This window comes from Candoia aspera, chromosome 1, assembly GCF_035149785.1.
Source record: "Candoia aspera isolate rCanAsp1 chromosome 1, rCanAsp1.hap2, whole genome shotgun sequence".
Taxonomy (NCBI): domain Eukaryota; kingdom Metazoa; phylum Chordata; class Lepidosauria; order Squamata; family Boidae; genus Candoia; species Candoia aspera.
In genome coordinates, this window is record NC_086153.1 from 10,487,526 (window position 1) to 10,503,437 (window position 15,912).

Consider the following 15,912-nt stretch of genomic DNA (forward strand, 5'->3'; position numbering starts at 1 on the left):
GCACAGTTGAGCATGAGTTAGGTGACTATACATGCATCAATATGTTTCAGGCTATTTCATGTCTGAACAAACACATATCAATTGTTAATTGGCAAGGTACTGTACTTTTAATCCGTCCAACTTGAACCTTGAACCTTTATCTGCTTAAGTTCCCCCTTCTTTTTCCTCCCATTGCTTCACCCCTGTGTATTTAAATCCTACTATCAGTTAAGCTGCTCCATGCATCTGATGAAGTGAGCTGCAGCTCACAAAAACTTATGCCTTATAATAAAATTCGTTAGTCTTAAAAGGTGCTACCAGGTCCCGATTCTTCTCCAACGTGGTTTCTCCAGCCTGGTATCTATAGGGCTGAACTGTAACTCCCGTAGTTCTCAGCCAGGAGGTACATCAGCACTGCTGGCCAAGAATTATAAGGTTCATAGTCATATTTCATATTTGTAGGCTGCAGACTTCAGAAAGGCTTTCTAGATCTCATATGTCCTTATTAGGTCTTGTAGGGACAGAATCTCCATATTCAGAGGTAGTCTATCTTCTTCACAGCAGTTAGAGAAGACGCTCGCTCGGGGTTCCAAGAATTATCAGGCTGGCCAAGAGTGAGAAAAATAAAGGTTTAATCAGACAGACCTTTGAACGATTCAGTGTTTGTGATAATCACATTTACATTGGGTTCTTTTACATGCAGCCATTGTGCATATTTCATAAATTCAAATGCTTTTTCTCTTTCCTCGTTTTGGATAGGTAGCTGTCACAGCACGAGAAGATGTCCCCTCCTTTGGTCCTTCACTGCCAAGCCCACCTGTATTTCAAAAAGTAAGACCCAACCCTAACGCTAAAACAAAGTGTGTGTGGTTCTTATGGGAAGGCATTTTGGAGATTTGGGGGAAGGGTTGAATGAGACAGATTGATTTTTCGAAGATTTACCAATATAGGATGGCAGAGCATGTCCACTTTTTATTCAGTTACTAAGGCTTTGCCACCGTGTTGGCCAGTGGAGAGCCATCTTTCCCCCCAAAAAACAATGGGACTTAAAATGACACCAGTTTCATGACTTAGACTGGATTTCTGTGTTGTAGTAAACCAAACTGAGACCGTTGATTTTTGTCTTAGTTTGTATGATCCCAATTGTTGTGGATTATAAACGATTGTTTTTTGAGAAAGGTGGGCAACCTTTTATCTTCAGGGGACATCATCATCATCATCATTAATTATTGGGCATTATTACTGATGCCCTAAGATTACAGGGAGTGTGACTGGTTAGGTGATGATATCACCAGAGTAGGCAGGTCTGAAATGTTGCCTCTTTTTGTTTTTAAATTTTGCTTTTCTCTTTAAAAACAAAAATACTCTTATGGGCTAAGAGACTTAATGTTTCTGTTGTTATAGCTTAAAGAGTTCTGAAAATCAGGCTGCCGAAAACAGCCATTCTCTTGCAGCGTTTTATCAAAATAGTAACGATAATGATAGTAATAATAATGGTTATCAGACACAAAAATGGAACCAGGCCATTTGCTTAGCATTCTGGTTCTATATGTTATGGGAACCTAGCCTGTGGCATTCCATTTAACAAACCATGGTTAAGCAAACCTGGTTTAGTGCAATGCATGAGCCAGGTTATAGCAGGTTTGAGGCTGCTCTGCGAATGCTAGGAAGAACTGCAATCATATTGCTGATTTTAGCCACAACACACTAGTTGTTAAACAAAAAGCCAAAACATGCTGCCCTCTCAACTGTAGTTCAACTTCACTAGCCCTCCCCTGCTTCCCACCTTCAGTCCTTTGTGTGGGATACATTTTCCCCCCAATCTCCTAAAATGCTGGAAAACAAGAGATCACATCCAGTAGGCTTAAGCAAAGCACCACCAGGGCCCTCACTGATTTCTCTTGATCCCCTTCTATCTTATGGATCACAGCACAATAGAGGAAACAGACAATAAAGTTGGCATCTACTTGATGCAGTGGGGAATCTTTGGAATACATTTCTGGCTCACGTTCATTGGACAACTGTCCTGGGGTTTTAGAAGATGTGCTGATGACCCCCTGAAGTGGCACCCAACGAATGGTCTTGAACCAGTCCATTGTATAGCTAAACCCTCTTTTTCTTTCTTAGAATGCAGAATTCCGAGAGTTTCTTCTAACAAAGCTGATCAATGCAGAAAATGCCTGCTGCAAGTCAGACAAGTTTGCAAAGCTTGAGGTAAGGAAAGGAGGGTTACCCTTGAGCAGGTAAGCAGGATGACCTGCTCAGCCCAAATGCTGCTTGCTTTGGAGTGTCAGAGCTGCCAAGATTACCAGTCACATTTTTAAAAGAACCTTCTGGAGCCAAATACACGGACAGAGAGGCTTGTGGCATTGACTTGTTATGAATTCTACAGTTTCTTGAATTAATTCACAATTTCTGGACCATGGTACCGATGAAGACATCAACATTCAGGTCTTGCGCTTCTCTGAATTTTGCAATAGAGTTCCAGGCTCAAAAAAAAAATTGCGTATGTGGAATTCAGACAAAAGAAGTTTAGGAATATATTTACAATACCTTTAAAAAGTGTATTGAAAAACAGATTAAAATGTCTGTGTGTGTGTATGTGTATGTATGTATTAATTTCATGAGGCTATCTGATGGAATGATCTTATACTAAACACATATGACACTGAATGGACCAGGAATAGATTACTCCATTAATCCTTATGGAATGGCATCCTAGAAGAGCCCTTACTGGATCAGGCCAAAGGCCCCTGTTGTCTAGCATCTGCATGACAGGGGTCAATCTGCAATTCTTGGAATGCCCATGTGATTATGCAACCTCTTGTGATTTCTTGTCCTTCCAGGAAGCGCTGCTGAAGGCAATCTTTCCTGCAAAGAAACTATGCAGGGAATTATAAAGGAAGGAAGGAAGGAAGGAAGGAAGGAAGGAAGGGAGGGAAGGAGGAAGGAAGGAAAGAATCCTTTGACCACTTCAAATACTTAATAACTCCCCTCTCCCACCCAAACACATTTTTAATTTGTTTCTTAGATTTTTATCTGCTTTTCCTCCAGGAATTCAAGCCAGCATACACGATAGTCCCTCCTCCAGTTTCCCCCCCCCCCTAAATATCTAATGAGATATATTAGGCTGAGAGAGAGTGACTAGCCCAAAGTCACCCAGAGAATTTCCAGGGCTGAGCATGGATTGACACCGGGGTCTCACCAATGCTAGTCCAACGCCATAACCTCTAGACCAGTGTTTCTCAACCGTGGCAGCTTGAGGATATGTGCACTTCCTCAACCGTGGCAACTGGAAGATGTGTGGACTTCAATTCCCAGAATTCCCCAGCCAGCCTTACTGTCCACACATCTTCAAAGGCCAACGCTGAGAGACACCGGTCTAGACTGCGCTGGTGTGCTGTGCAGCTGTTGGTAGTAGGGCACCCTTTGTGTGAAAAGCTATTCATGCGAAGTTTGCCACATGACATCAGAGTTGTTTGACTCAGGAATCCTGACATTCTGAGGCATCATTGCTGTTAAATGAACACGATGGCACAACAGGAAGGATTGCATTCCCAGGCTCACCAGTTAAAAATGTCCTTCCGTGATCAAAAGCATCTCCTGCTCTTCACCCAGAAGACTTTGAGCAGATTTAATCAATAGATCAGAGCTCACAGCTCTATTAATGACAGACGTCATGTGAGGAAACAATATGGCCGTCTCCATGAAGTCTCCCAGGGTTGAGTTCAACCCAAAGAGAAATATATCTTAAAGCCAGTTAAAGCTGAGCTGCATTTGTGAACTTTCAGCTTCCTCAAGCACACACTTGTTTTCTATTTCTGTCCTGAAACAGAGAGCTGCTCGTTATTGCCCCTCAGATCTCCCAGGTGAAACAGACGTCCCACGGAAGCCGTGGCTGTGTCAAAAACTGAAATAAGCAGCTTCAGTACAAAGGGATCCGTAAGGGGAGGCAAGGGAGGCAAGGTGACAAAGGAAGAATTGCACCGTGGTAGTGCAAACTCTGCACCTTTTGTATGTGCGTCACAACGTCATACACCCATTTTATGTATTTATTTTAAAGAAGTATATAGCTTGTCACACGCAACTTGTCACACGCAACGCTGGGTGGCGGACGACAGTGATAAAAACACAACCAATAAAACCAAAACAAAAAGAAAAGAATGAGATGAAAGAAAATTAAGAAAAAACCAGGTGCCCAACCTGTAACTATACCTTTTCATCTCTTCAGTCCCTGGGTTCCAACCTTACTGTCCCAGTGCCTGGAGGAAAAGTCTACTCTGTGCCAATTTAGGAAGGCTAAGAGGGTGTGGACCTGCTGGATCTGAAGAGGAGGGTGTTCCACAGGGCAGGGGCCGCTATGGAAAAGCCACACTTCCTAGGTCCTACTAGATGGCAACATTTAAGGGAAGGGACCTGGAATGTGCCCAGTCAATTTGATCTAGTGGAATGGGCAGATACCCTCAGGGAGAGGCGGTCCCACAGATAACCTGGCCTGTGCACGTGGGGCTGTAATACATACGAAAGAGGCCGAGGTAGCACCATAGATAGTGATACTATAGATCAGTGTTTCTCAACCTTGACAACTTTAAGAGGTGTGGACTTTAAGAGGAGCAAGGCTGGCTGGGGAATTCTGGGAGTTGAAGTCCACACCTCTTAAAGTTGTCAAGGTTGAGAAACACTGCTATAGATTTATTGGCAGTTCTGGTTGTGGATGAGGGAATTCAGGCTGGGATTGAGAAGATACCCTACTTTTTCTATATTTTCTAAGAGATGGGCCCTATGGTTAGCCATGGCAACTGTAGAACTTATACACTTTTTTTTTGCTGCTCTGGGAAGCAGAATCACTGTCTGGGTAGTCTGGCATCCTGACATACATAATGGCAGAGGTATTGAGATACAGTTCCATGCTGTATAAGGTTTTTTAAAACTCCCTGCAGTATGTTGGGAGGAAAGAAAAAGGACCATTCAAGAACTGTTTTTTAAAGACACTTTTCCAAGCAGCTGAATTTGGACAGCTTTATGGCCATAAAATCAACCGATTGGAATCATAGTCACATGCAAAACCCTGAACCTGGGTGAGCTGAACCAAAAAACGGATGGCATAACATGAGATGCCTAAAGAAATAAACCATATAATGTTTAATGTGATGTCCTGGTCCATATCACGTGTTAAAATAATGGCTGGATTCCCTCAATATGTTGAGCCGTACATTGTCCAACCACTTTTTAGCCTACATCAGAAAAGGAAGGCCATTTTAGAACCATCAGTTGAGACTCCATAACGTTGCTTCTAGGATCGCACACGTGCTGCCTTGTTGGACAACTTGCATGATGAACTCCACGTCCACACGCAGCTGATGTTGGGCCTAGGATCTGAGGAAGACAAGCTGGAGAATGGTGGCCATGGTGGATTCTTGGAATCATTTAAGGTAAAAAAAGGTTCCTGACAATTTGTGATGTAGAGAAACAGAGATCTAGTTTGATTGCAAAGCACCCAAAAGTGAAGGATCAGTACCTAAGCCAAAATATTGCACTTGACAGACATGCATAGTTCAGAGATAATGTCTGAATCTGTCCTATGTCTCTCCATATCTCTTGGGTCTTTGCGCAATGTGTTTTCTCATGTGTTTGTGTGTGTGTCTTCAAGTCAGTCTTGACTCCTGGTGACTGCCTGAACAATTTCCTGTAGTTTTCTCGGCAAGATTTTGGAAGTGGTTTGCCATTGCCTCCTTTCTGGGGCTGAGAGAGAGTGACTGGCCCAGCTGGCTTTGTGCCCAAGGCGGGACTAGAGCTCATGGTCCCCTGGTTTCTAGCTCAGTGCCTTAACCACTACACCAAACTGGCTCTGTCTTCTCGTAGGCCCTTTCTTTTTTTCAGGTAACCATATGAAGTTGAAATGACACAGCTCCAGGCATTGATGGGTAGGCCTCTCCTCCTTTTTCATTTCCCATAATGCCTTGCAGCAATAATACTTCATTTTGCATTCTGGGAAATCAGATAGATGCTGAATGCAGCCACCTGGCACAGAGTAGGTTTTTAGGCCAGAAAAGTAGTAATGAAAAAGAAAAGTGTTTATTTTTGAGGCATCACAACTGAGCTCCTGAAACACATTTTTTTAAAATAAAAAAGAAGTGGTGGGGGCTAGGCAGAAATAGCATGGCTGAGAAAGGGGGTACAGCGAAACCTCAATTTCCCAGACCTCGATACAACAGACTTTGCATATAGTCTGCAATTTATGCAAATATTGTTGGTTTCGATTTCCATCTTTTGTGTAATGATATTATCACACAAATGACATAAACAACACCAATGACGTTATTGGTGTCATCCTGATAATGACCTTTTTAATTTCCTGGACTTTGGAGAATAACGAACAGCTCCTTCCTCCAGTTAGTTCATTAAAATAGAGTTTTGCTGTACTTAACTTTCCCCAATGCATTTGTTTAATGCTGAATTGTAGCAGAGAAGCTGGTTGGTCCACTTGGCTGGTAATTAAAATAGATACACCTACATCATGATTTCATCTTCCTGTTCCACCTGCCGAAGTAGATTAGGGTGAATGGAGATAGGTGTCAATGACAGCTTACGTATACGTGAGTTAATGTGTTGTGTATGTGCATAATTTAGACTTAGAGAACAGTTGCTACTGAGACCAATTCTGCTGTAATCATAGACATGACTTTTCAAGAACAAGTTGCATTGAGTTCGCTAGATTTAACTCAACATTCATAGCTATGGAAATTCAGATATTGTGTGAAAAAAAAAAGAAAATATGCAGACATTATGGAAGGAAGGAAGCAAGGAAGCAAGGAAGGAAGCAAGGAAGCAAGGAAGCAAGGAAGCAAGGAAGCAAGGAAGCAAGGAAGCAAGGAAGGAAGGAAGGAAGGAAGGAAGGAAGGAAGGAAGGAAGGAAGGAAGGAAGGAAGGAAGGAAGGTTCATTTCTTACACACAATTAGTGCAAAGCCCATTCCCCAACCACACAAATGTCTTGTTTGTTTCTAGATTTATATCTACCTTTCCTCTAGGAATGTAGATAGGTATGTCAAGGCGACATACGTAGCACTCCTTTGTCCTGTTTATTTTTCACAACAACTCTGTGAGGTTGGTTGGGCTGAGAGTGACTGGCCCAAAGTTCCTTAGTGGGCTCCTGTGGCTGATAGGATCTTAAAATTCTGGGAGTCGAAGTCCACAGATCTTAAAGTTGCCAAGGTTGAGAAAGACTAGCTTGGAGAGTATGTATAACCTTTGTCTGGATAGAAAAACTAACTAACAAACAAAACCCTTTCTCTAAATTTCTGGAAGCAAAACCTCCAAATTTTCTCTGAGTGCAAATCATTTTCACCCTTGGCTTTTCACCACTAGCCACTTCCAATATGTTGCACACTTCCACCAGTCAATGCCCATCACCCAAATGTTTGTCAGAAGCATGTGCTAAGATCCGACGGCTTCGTGCTTTCTTCTTGCTTCTGATGTTATACAGAATTGGACTTTTCTTACTCTTCTGGCATTGCAGGAGATCCCAGGGCTGATGAAGAAAACAACTGCCAGAAAAGTGGCACAGCTGCCCTTGTACTTTTGGACAGCCCTGCTGGTCTGCTTAATAGCTTATTTACTTCTCAGTGTGTTCCCTGGGTAAATGGAGAAAGGAAATGGAAAAAGGGAAAGAGACCGGAGTTGCTGCCTCCAAAACGCAACAAGAAATCACAGATGTTCTTTTTCACGTTGTTAACACTTTCACAGTCTGGGAGGGGAAAATCCACTTCCTTTCCAATTTGATCAGAGGTGGGGGGCACGCTTTTTTCAGCTGGGTTTTTCAGTTTGTAGTTTTAAAAACGGATTTGGCCTCCAAGAAGATGGCTGGGGATGCAGACACACCTGCAGGATGTTGGGCATTTTGCTTAGAAGGCATTCTACCCATTTCAGTCCTTATTCTGGCTGAAGAATGCTGTGGGTTGGCCATGTTGCTATCAGATTCTGGGGAAGGGATGGGAAAGTACTCTGGGGGTGACAGAAAGTGGGATGGATAAGAGTGCATGTGGCCTAGAGACACTGGGTTTCCTACTCACAAGAAGTAAGCAGTGTGAATAAAGGTTGCAACTCTGTACCCACATACCTGAGTGTAAGCATCATGTGACTCATTCCTACTTGCTGAGCTTGAATTTTCATCCCCCTCCCCCCCACACACACACTTGGGTTGTGGGTGGGAGCCTGTCTCAAAATGGTGGGAAACAGCATGACCAGGATTTATTAGGATTGGTCAAACGTGGATTCAGCGGGGAAGCAAAAAAGGCTTGGGCTGCGTGCAGTCAAGGGTCTGCAAGTCGCTGACCCATGGAATAAGGAAAGAGAATCACAGTGATACCAGATGGTCAGACTTTGTGGCAGTGTCAAAGATCCATGTAGCAAAACAGGCTGCCTCTCTCTCCCCCAAACTCAGCAGGGCTGGTTAACTATATGTTGAAGTGAGCTCAAATCTATTATCAACAAAAGACTTTCTCATTCTGGTAAGAGGATTAAATCCAGAGTTCAAAATTATCTAAAGGCATCACTAGGCAGTCATCTTATTGCCTGTGTTTGATGACATTGCATCATCCCTAGAATGAAATGTTTATAGAGATTCTAAGCATACATATTACTAAAACTTTTACATTCAAGTGCATGTCCCAGTTTATTTATTTATACCCAAGACTAATCAATCACAAGCTGTGGAATTGGGGGCAGTATTATTTTCCTATGTGTTGATTTATTTTGAGAACAGCAGCGTGTGTGTGTGTGTGTGTTGGTGTGGGCATCTATGGGTGATTTATGAGATAGTCTCTGATATTTGTCATTTGGGGGAAAAATGGGTTCGTTTCTCACCTTGATAATCTCATGGGAGGTAAGGGGAGAGACTATGTGCTTGTTGATTTATTTATCCATCCATCCATCCTTTTGGGGACACAAAAAATCCCACAAAAGTTAAGTTGATGCCCTCAGGACTCCTTGTGTGGAAAGGCAGGGTATTAGTACAAGCCATAGAACTGTACAACCCAGTGTTGGATTTTGTAAGGCAACCACTGACACCAGCCAGGCACCCATTAAGATGATCCTCAGCAAAGCAGCAGGGCTGTCTTCATCCTTGAAGAAAGAGTCTTGAAGCAGAGGAATGTTTTAAGCCTCTACTGACGAAGCCAGGTGCAAATCATTTGCATATGTGAGGCCACCACAGAGAAGTCTCTGCCTCTTGCATTCACTGATGCAATTGAAAGGGCAGTTGGCCATGACTTTATGGACTTCAAACTGTGTTAAGCTAACCCTGCTATATTTCATGGGCCACCCTGCTCAGTCTCTTCAGTGGGATCCTTGACATCTCCCCCCGCCCCCAAGTTCCATCTTCTTGGCCCTAATTCCTGCCAGAGAATACCTGATGCTCATACAGCCTTCAAACACAATACAGTGGATGCAGCCACTCTTAACAGCTAGATGCCAGGTAATCACAAACTTTGGTCTGCACAAGAAGTGACTCAAAACTGGAAGGTGACACTATTACAGATAGTCCTTGCTTAACAATGGCAATTGGGACTGGAATTTCAGTTGCTAAGCAAACTGGCCATTAAGCAAATCTGACCTGATTTTACGACCTTTTTTTGCAGCAGTCGTTAAGTGAATCACTGTGGGTGTTAAGTGAACCATGTGGTTGTTAAGTGAATCACGTGTTTCCCCATTGATTTTGCTTGCCAGAAGCCAGCTGGGAAGGTCAAAAATGGCAATCATGTGACCACGGGACGCTGCAACGGCTATAAGTGCGAACTGGTTGCCAAGCGCCCAAATCATGATCACGTGACTGCGGAGATGCTGCAATGGTTGTAAGTGTGAGTACCAGTCATAAGTTGGTTTTTCCAGCACCGTTGTAAGTCTGAACCATCACTAAACGAATGGTTGTTAAGTGAGGACTACTGTAAAGACTCATGTCCCTTGTTGGTTGAGCAAATGGGCTCACAAAAGCACATTGCACAATTGACACTGGCTGCTGGCTACCTGTAAGATGTGTTGATCTTCTGAGGTTCTCTCCCAATGTTATTTATCCCAAGTTTTGCATTTCCTGAATTCTGGAAGTTGTGGACACTCTTGCCAAATCAGCATTTTTTGTTCCCAAACTGGTTGCTGCTGTGGTGGGCATCGTTCTCATTTAGTTTATCATTAGCGCTCAGTATGGTTAATGATAAAAATTAAAGTGTAAACTGTTAAAGTATCACAAAACAGTGTAAACTGCTGTTAAATTGCCTTGGATGGAAAAGGGGAGTGCCTGGACCGCTTTCCTAAAAGTGGGGGGCAGGGAGGGCGGGGGGTGGTGGGAGTTGAATAAAATTCCAGAGTTGGGGAGCATCATAGGATGAGGTTTTTTTCTATGTGGTTGACAAATGGACCTTTGGCAAGTGAGTTAAAAGGCCGTTCACAGAACAGCCATTTCTGAGAAGGCAAACAAGTCCAAACACAAACAAGTTTATTTATAAATAAAGAATATGGCCATCAGATCTGGGCTGCAAGTCTCCAGTTGACCACTAGATGACAGCAAAGAGATCCCCAACTTCTTGATCGTTACCTTGTCGTGGTGCTGGAGCTTGAGCACCTCAATGATGCCATGAGCTAAACCGTGAAGGGCCACCCAAGACGAGAAGGTCATGACAGAGAGGTCAGACTAAATGACATCCCTGGGGAAGGTAATGGCAACCCACCCCAGTATTCTTGCCGTGAAAACTAAATGGATCAGTACAAGCAGAGATATGTCGGTATACCATCGGAAGATGGTCAAAATGCTCCTGGGGAGGAACAGAGGATGAGTTCAACTAGCCCCAGATGTGATGACGCAGCTAGCTCAAAGCCGAAAGGACGGCTAGCGGCCGACGGTGCTGGTGGTGAACGGCGAATCCGATGTTCTAAGGATCAACACACCATTGGAACCTGGAATGTAAGATCTATGAGCCAGGGCAAATTGGAGGTGGTTATTGGTGAGATGTCAAGATTAAAGATAGACATTTTGGGCATCAGTGAACTGAAATGGACTGGAATGGGCCACTTCACATCAGATGACCACCAGATCTACTACTGTGGACAAGAGGACCACAGAAGAAATGGAGTAGCCTTCATAATTAACAGTAAAGTGGCTAAAGCAGTGCTTGGATACAATCCAAAAAACGACAGAATGATCTCAATTTGAATTCAGGGCAAGCCATCTAACATCACCGTGATCCAAATATACACCCCAACCACAAATGCTGAAGTAGAGCAGTTCTATGAGGATCTGCAGCACCTACTGGACAACACGCCTAAAAGAGATGTTATTTTCATCACAGGAGACTGGAATGCTAAGGTGGGCAGTCAAATGACACCTCAAATTACAGGTAAGTATGGCCTGGGAGAACAAAACGAAGCAGGACATAGGCTGATAGAATTTTGCCAAGACAACTCACTCTGAATAACAAACACTCTCTTCCAACAACCTAAGAGACGGCTTTATACATGGACTTCACCGGATGGACAACAAGCTGGGTTTAGAAAAGGCAGAGGAACTAGGGACCAAATTGCCAATATCCGCTGTATAATGGAAAAAGCCAGGGAGTTTCAGAAAAACATCTATTTCTGTTTTATTGACTATTCAATAAACAGCCTTTGACTGTGTGGACCATAACAAATTGTGGCAAGTCCTTAGTGGTATGGGGATACCAAGTCATCTTGTCTGCCTCCTGAAGAATCTGTATAACGACCAAGTAGCAACAGTAAGAACAGACCACGGAAAAACGGACTGGTTTAAGATTGGGAAAGGAGTACGGCAGGGCTGTATACTCTCACCCTGCCTATTCAACTTGTATGAAGAACACATCATGCAACATGCTGGGCTTGAGGAATCCAAGGCTGGAGTTAAAATCGCTGGAAGAAACATTAACAATCTCAGATATGCAGATGATACCACTTTGATGGCTGAAAGCGAAGAGGAACTGAGGAGCCTTATGATGAAGGTGAAAGAAGAAAGTGCAAAAGCTGGCTTGCAGCTAAACCTCAAAAAAACCAAGATTATAGCAACCAGCCTGATTGATAACTGGCAAATAGAGGGAGAAAATGTAGAAGCAGTGAAAGACTTTGTATTTCTAGGTGCGAAGATTACTGCAGATGCTGACTGCAGTCAGGAAATCAGACGACGCTTAATCCTTGGGAGAAGAGCAATGACAAATCTCGATAAAATAGTTAAGAGCAGAGACATCACACTGACAACAAAGGTCCGCATAGTTAAAGCAATGGTGTTCCCCATAGTAACGTATGGCTGCGAGAGCTGGACCATAAGGAAGGCTGAGAGAAGGAAGATCGATGCTTTTGAACTGTGGTGTTGGAGGAAAATTCTGAGAGTGCCTTGGACTGCAAGAAGGTCAAACCAGTCCATCCTCCAGGAAATCAAGCCAGACTGCTCACTCGAGGGAACGATATTAAAGGCCAAACTGAAATACTTTGGCCACATAATGAGAAGACAGGACACCCTGGAGAAGATGCTGATGCTAGGGAGAGTGGAGGGCAAAAGGAAGAGGGGCTGACCAAGGGCAAGGTGGATGGATGACATTCTAGAGGTGACGGACTCGTCCCTGGGGGAGCTGGGGGTGTTGACGACCGACAGGAAGCTCTGGCGTGGGCTGGTCCATGAAGTCACAAAGAGTCGGAAGCGACTAAACGAATAAACAACAAAGTGGTCAACTGGAGGTTTGCAGCCCAGATCTGTGGTCCTAAGAAAGATGATGCAAGAGGACAACATTTTGCTTCACCCAAAGGAGTTCCCTTTGCTTGAACACTCACCTCTAGAGCAACTGGGGATGACACTCCTTCATGAGGCTCTGATGGAAAGCAGAGCCAGCCAGAGAAACCTTGAAAATCTTTTAAACAGTCTACTCCAATAAGCTTTTGCCTAAGCAGAAAAGGATGTTGCCTGGCTTTTTAAACGAGGATCTTTCCCACATCCTAAGGAGTTGATCTGTCAAATTCAGACAGGTCATTTCTACATGTATTCACATAGGATAGTGTTCTTTTTCATTTCTCAGTGAATTGTTTAAAATATGCATATGGGGAGAAAAAAAATCTTTTATTCTTGTTGTACGAACTTTGCAGATAACTTGCTGCAGCTTCTGCATTTTCCTTTGCAATTGCTTTTACTATCCTGTGAAAAAGGTGGAAGGTCCCCTGTGCAAGCACCGAGTCATGTCTGACCCTTTGGAGGGACGCCGCTTTTGTGACGTTTTCTTGGCTAAGCTATGAATAGTCTTACCTATGCATTTGATGCTTCTCCCATTAATTCTTAGGCTGGTATGGCCTACAGATTGGTCTAAGTGGTGGACCAATGCACCCAGACACCGTGCACAACTTTTCCTAACACATGTTTTTCTATCAGTGTTTTTCTAAGCAACTTTTTAAAAATGCCGATTTCCAAACATCCATTGATTTTATTCACCTTTTCTGAATGGATCCTGATTGCCTGGAATTTTTTTGGATGAGAACAGTGAATATCAGTGGACCCCATTCATTGCATTGTACCAGAATCCGCTGTAGTAAATCATGCTATTTCAAAGTTTAAAAGGGTCCATAATAAGTTTTTTTTATAATGTTCCTAGCCCTGATGATACTATTGACACATTTGATCAACGCCAAAACTGTGTCTTGACTTTTTCAGGCATGTCAGAAGGAGAATGACCAAAACGAAGACTCCTTATTTAGGAACCTAAGAATCTAAGAATAGCCCTGTAGGATTAAGCCAAGGCCCATCTGGGTCCAGCAATTTGTTTCAATTCTGATAGTGGCCAACTAGATGCCTCCAGGGAGCTGGCAAACTGGAGATGGGGACATACCTCTCTCCTGCCGCTATTCTGTTGCAGCTGGTATTTGGAGTTACAAGGCCCCCAACCCAGAGGTAACATTGGCTCTCCACGATTAATAGTCCTTGATTAATAGCCTGTCTTCCATAAATTTATGTTGTCCCTTGTTGCTGCCATCTAGGCTAGTGACTGTCATCACTTCTTACAGTAATGTATTCCATGGGTTAATTCTGAGCTCCACAACCCCATAATTGTAGTACAAACATGCCCTGGATACCTCTTTTTTAAATGCCGTATCTTCGTGATATTGCTGTCATCTCATCCCCACGTGACACAATTTTTGCCATGAGCATGATTTTGCGTACCGCATGAATAGAGTGGTTGATGACAAGATCTGGAGTTGTCATCTGCTCAGTTCCTAATGACCTGTTTAGGCTAATAGAGGTATGTCCCCTCTCTGGTCAACGGGAGGGAATGGAGACCTGGACTTCACAGAGTCTAATGCTTGACTGGCACTTCATTTTATTTATTTAATTTTTATCCCACCTTTGCTATTTTTATAAATAACTCAAGGTGGCAAACATACCTAATACTCCTTCCTCCTCCTGTTTTCCCTGCAACAACAACCCTGTGAGGTGAGTTGGGCTGTGAGAGAGAGAGACTGGCCCAAGGTCACCCAGCCAGCTTTCGTGCCTAAGGCGGGACTAGAACTCACAGCCTCCTGGTTTCTAGCCCAGCACCTTAACCACTAGGCCAAACTGGCTCTCTGAAACTGGCTCTCTATGACTTTCTGAAGCCATTGTCTGGGGTTATTATAGGCTCCTTATATACACATTTAGCACTCTTTTCCAAGAATGCTGCTTTTTAAAAGTGGGTTTAATGCTTTTTTGAGAACATGCTAATTCTATGTGCCTCAGAAGGTTAATTTAAATTCAGAAAGAGAGGCAGGCTCTACCAGCTCTGTATTATTCTATCACAAAACCTGTTTACAGGTTTTCTGCTGCTTCTGCCAATATGGGTTTCCTGTTGTGTGGCTTTTTAGTGTGTGTGTGTGTGTTTTTTACTTTGGTGGGGAGGGGGTAGTGCCATTATGCCTAATACAGAGGCTACTTCTAGGTGCTGCCAGCAGTGGCTGCTCTCTGCCTGTGCTGGCATTCCCTGAAGCTCCAATTGACCACGAAGCTCGCTTGATATCAATAACTGTCTTCCACTCCTTATGTTTTCTCCATGTCCTTTAGCCCAATTGACAGGTCACAGCATAGAGGAGAGAGATAGGATGAAGCAGGAGATAGTGGCCCCGTGATTATTGCAATACCTCCTCCGCACCTGTCTCCTGGGTAATTTATTAACTCAAGGACAGGGATTTAGCACTCTTTCAGAAGAATAGTAGACCCATGGTCAGAAGTAGGCCAACTGGAATCGAATACCTCTGTGCCTGCAGCCTGTTGGTCAAAGGTGGCAACACAGTTAAGACGGCTACATGGATCTCTGAAAGTAATCAGCGTACGCTCACCAGCTCCACCTCACCACACATGATGGAATATGAGTCTGTCCATGTGTTGCGAGATTAAGGAGTTTTCATGTGTCTTCTGACCACTAGTTGGTGTTCATGGATGCGCTCTGATTGTATTTCTGCAGTCAGAAGACATGATGAAAACTCCTTAATCTCACAACACATGGACAGACTCAGTCACAATTTCAACTGAGAAACTGAGCGTTGTAGACTAAGCTAAATCCAAAAACGCTAGGGAATTCCTGGAAGCTTGGCATTCAGACAAATTAGTCATCAATAGACACATAGAAATAAACCATATTTATACACCATTCAAAAGAGACAACAGAAAGCTAAGAAGAAAACAAAAAGACCAGAACACGTCCTCTCTAGCAGCCAACACCCAGATAAGCAGGGATTGACACCAAACAAGCAAGCAAGCAAGCAAGCAGAAAACAATACACTAATCAAGGAACTACCAAGGAAGAAACCATACCCCCACCAACACTGGCAGGGCAGCTACTGTATATAAACAGGGAGCAAACCCCACCCTCCCCAGCACTGATGATGTCACCTAGTTGAGTAATGAAACGTCAGCAAGCAAATAA

The 15,912-nt window shown here is 43.4% G+C and overlaps 1 protein-coding gene across 4 annotated transcripts in view; it reads left to right on the plus strand.

Annotated features, from left to right (window-relative positions):
- The window catches only part of RAP1GAP2 (RAP1 GTPase activating protein 2), a 240,374-nt gene that overhangs the window by 207,655 nt on the left and 16,807 nt on the right, over nucleotides 1-15,912 (plus strand). For all 4 annotated transcript variants that reach the window (XR_010067545.1, XR_010067543.1, XR_010067544.1 and 1 more), the window contains 3 exons: nucleotides 739-810; nucleotides 2,107-2,193; nucleotides 5,277-5,411. Coding sequence is in view for 1 of the 4 variants with exons in the window: in XM_063297332.1 (XP_063153402.1) it covers nucleotides 739-810; nucleotides 2,107-2,193; nucleotides 5,277-5,411 (294 nt within the window). In the remaining 3 variants the exon portion in view is untranslated. The remainder of the gene's footprint in view (nucleotides 1-738; nucleotides 811-2,106; nucleotides 2,194-5,276; nucleotides 5,412-15,912) is intronic.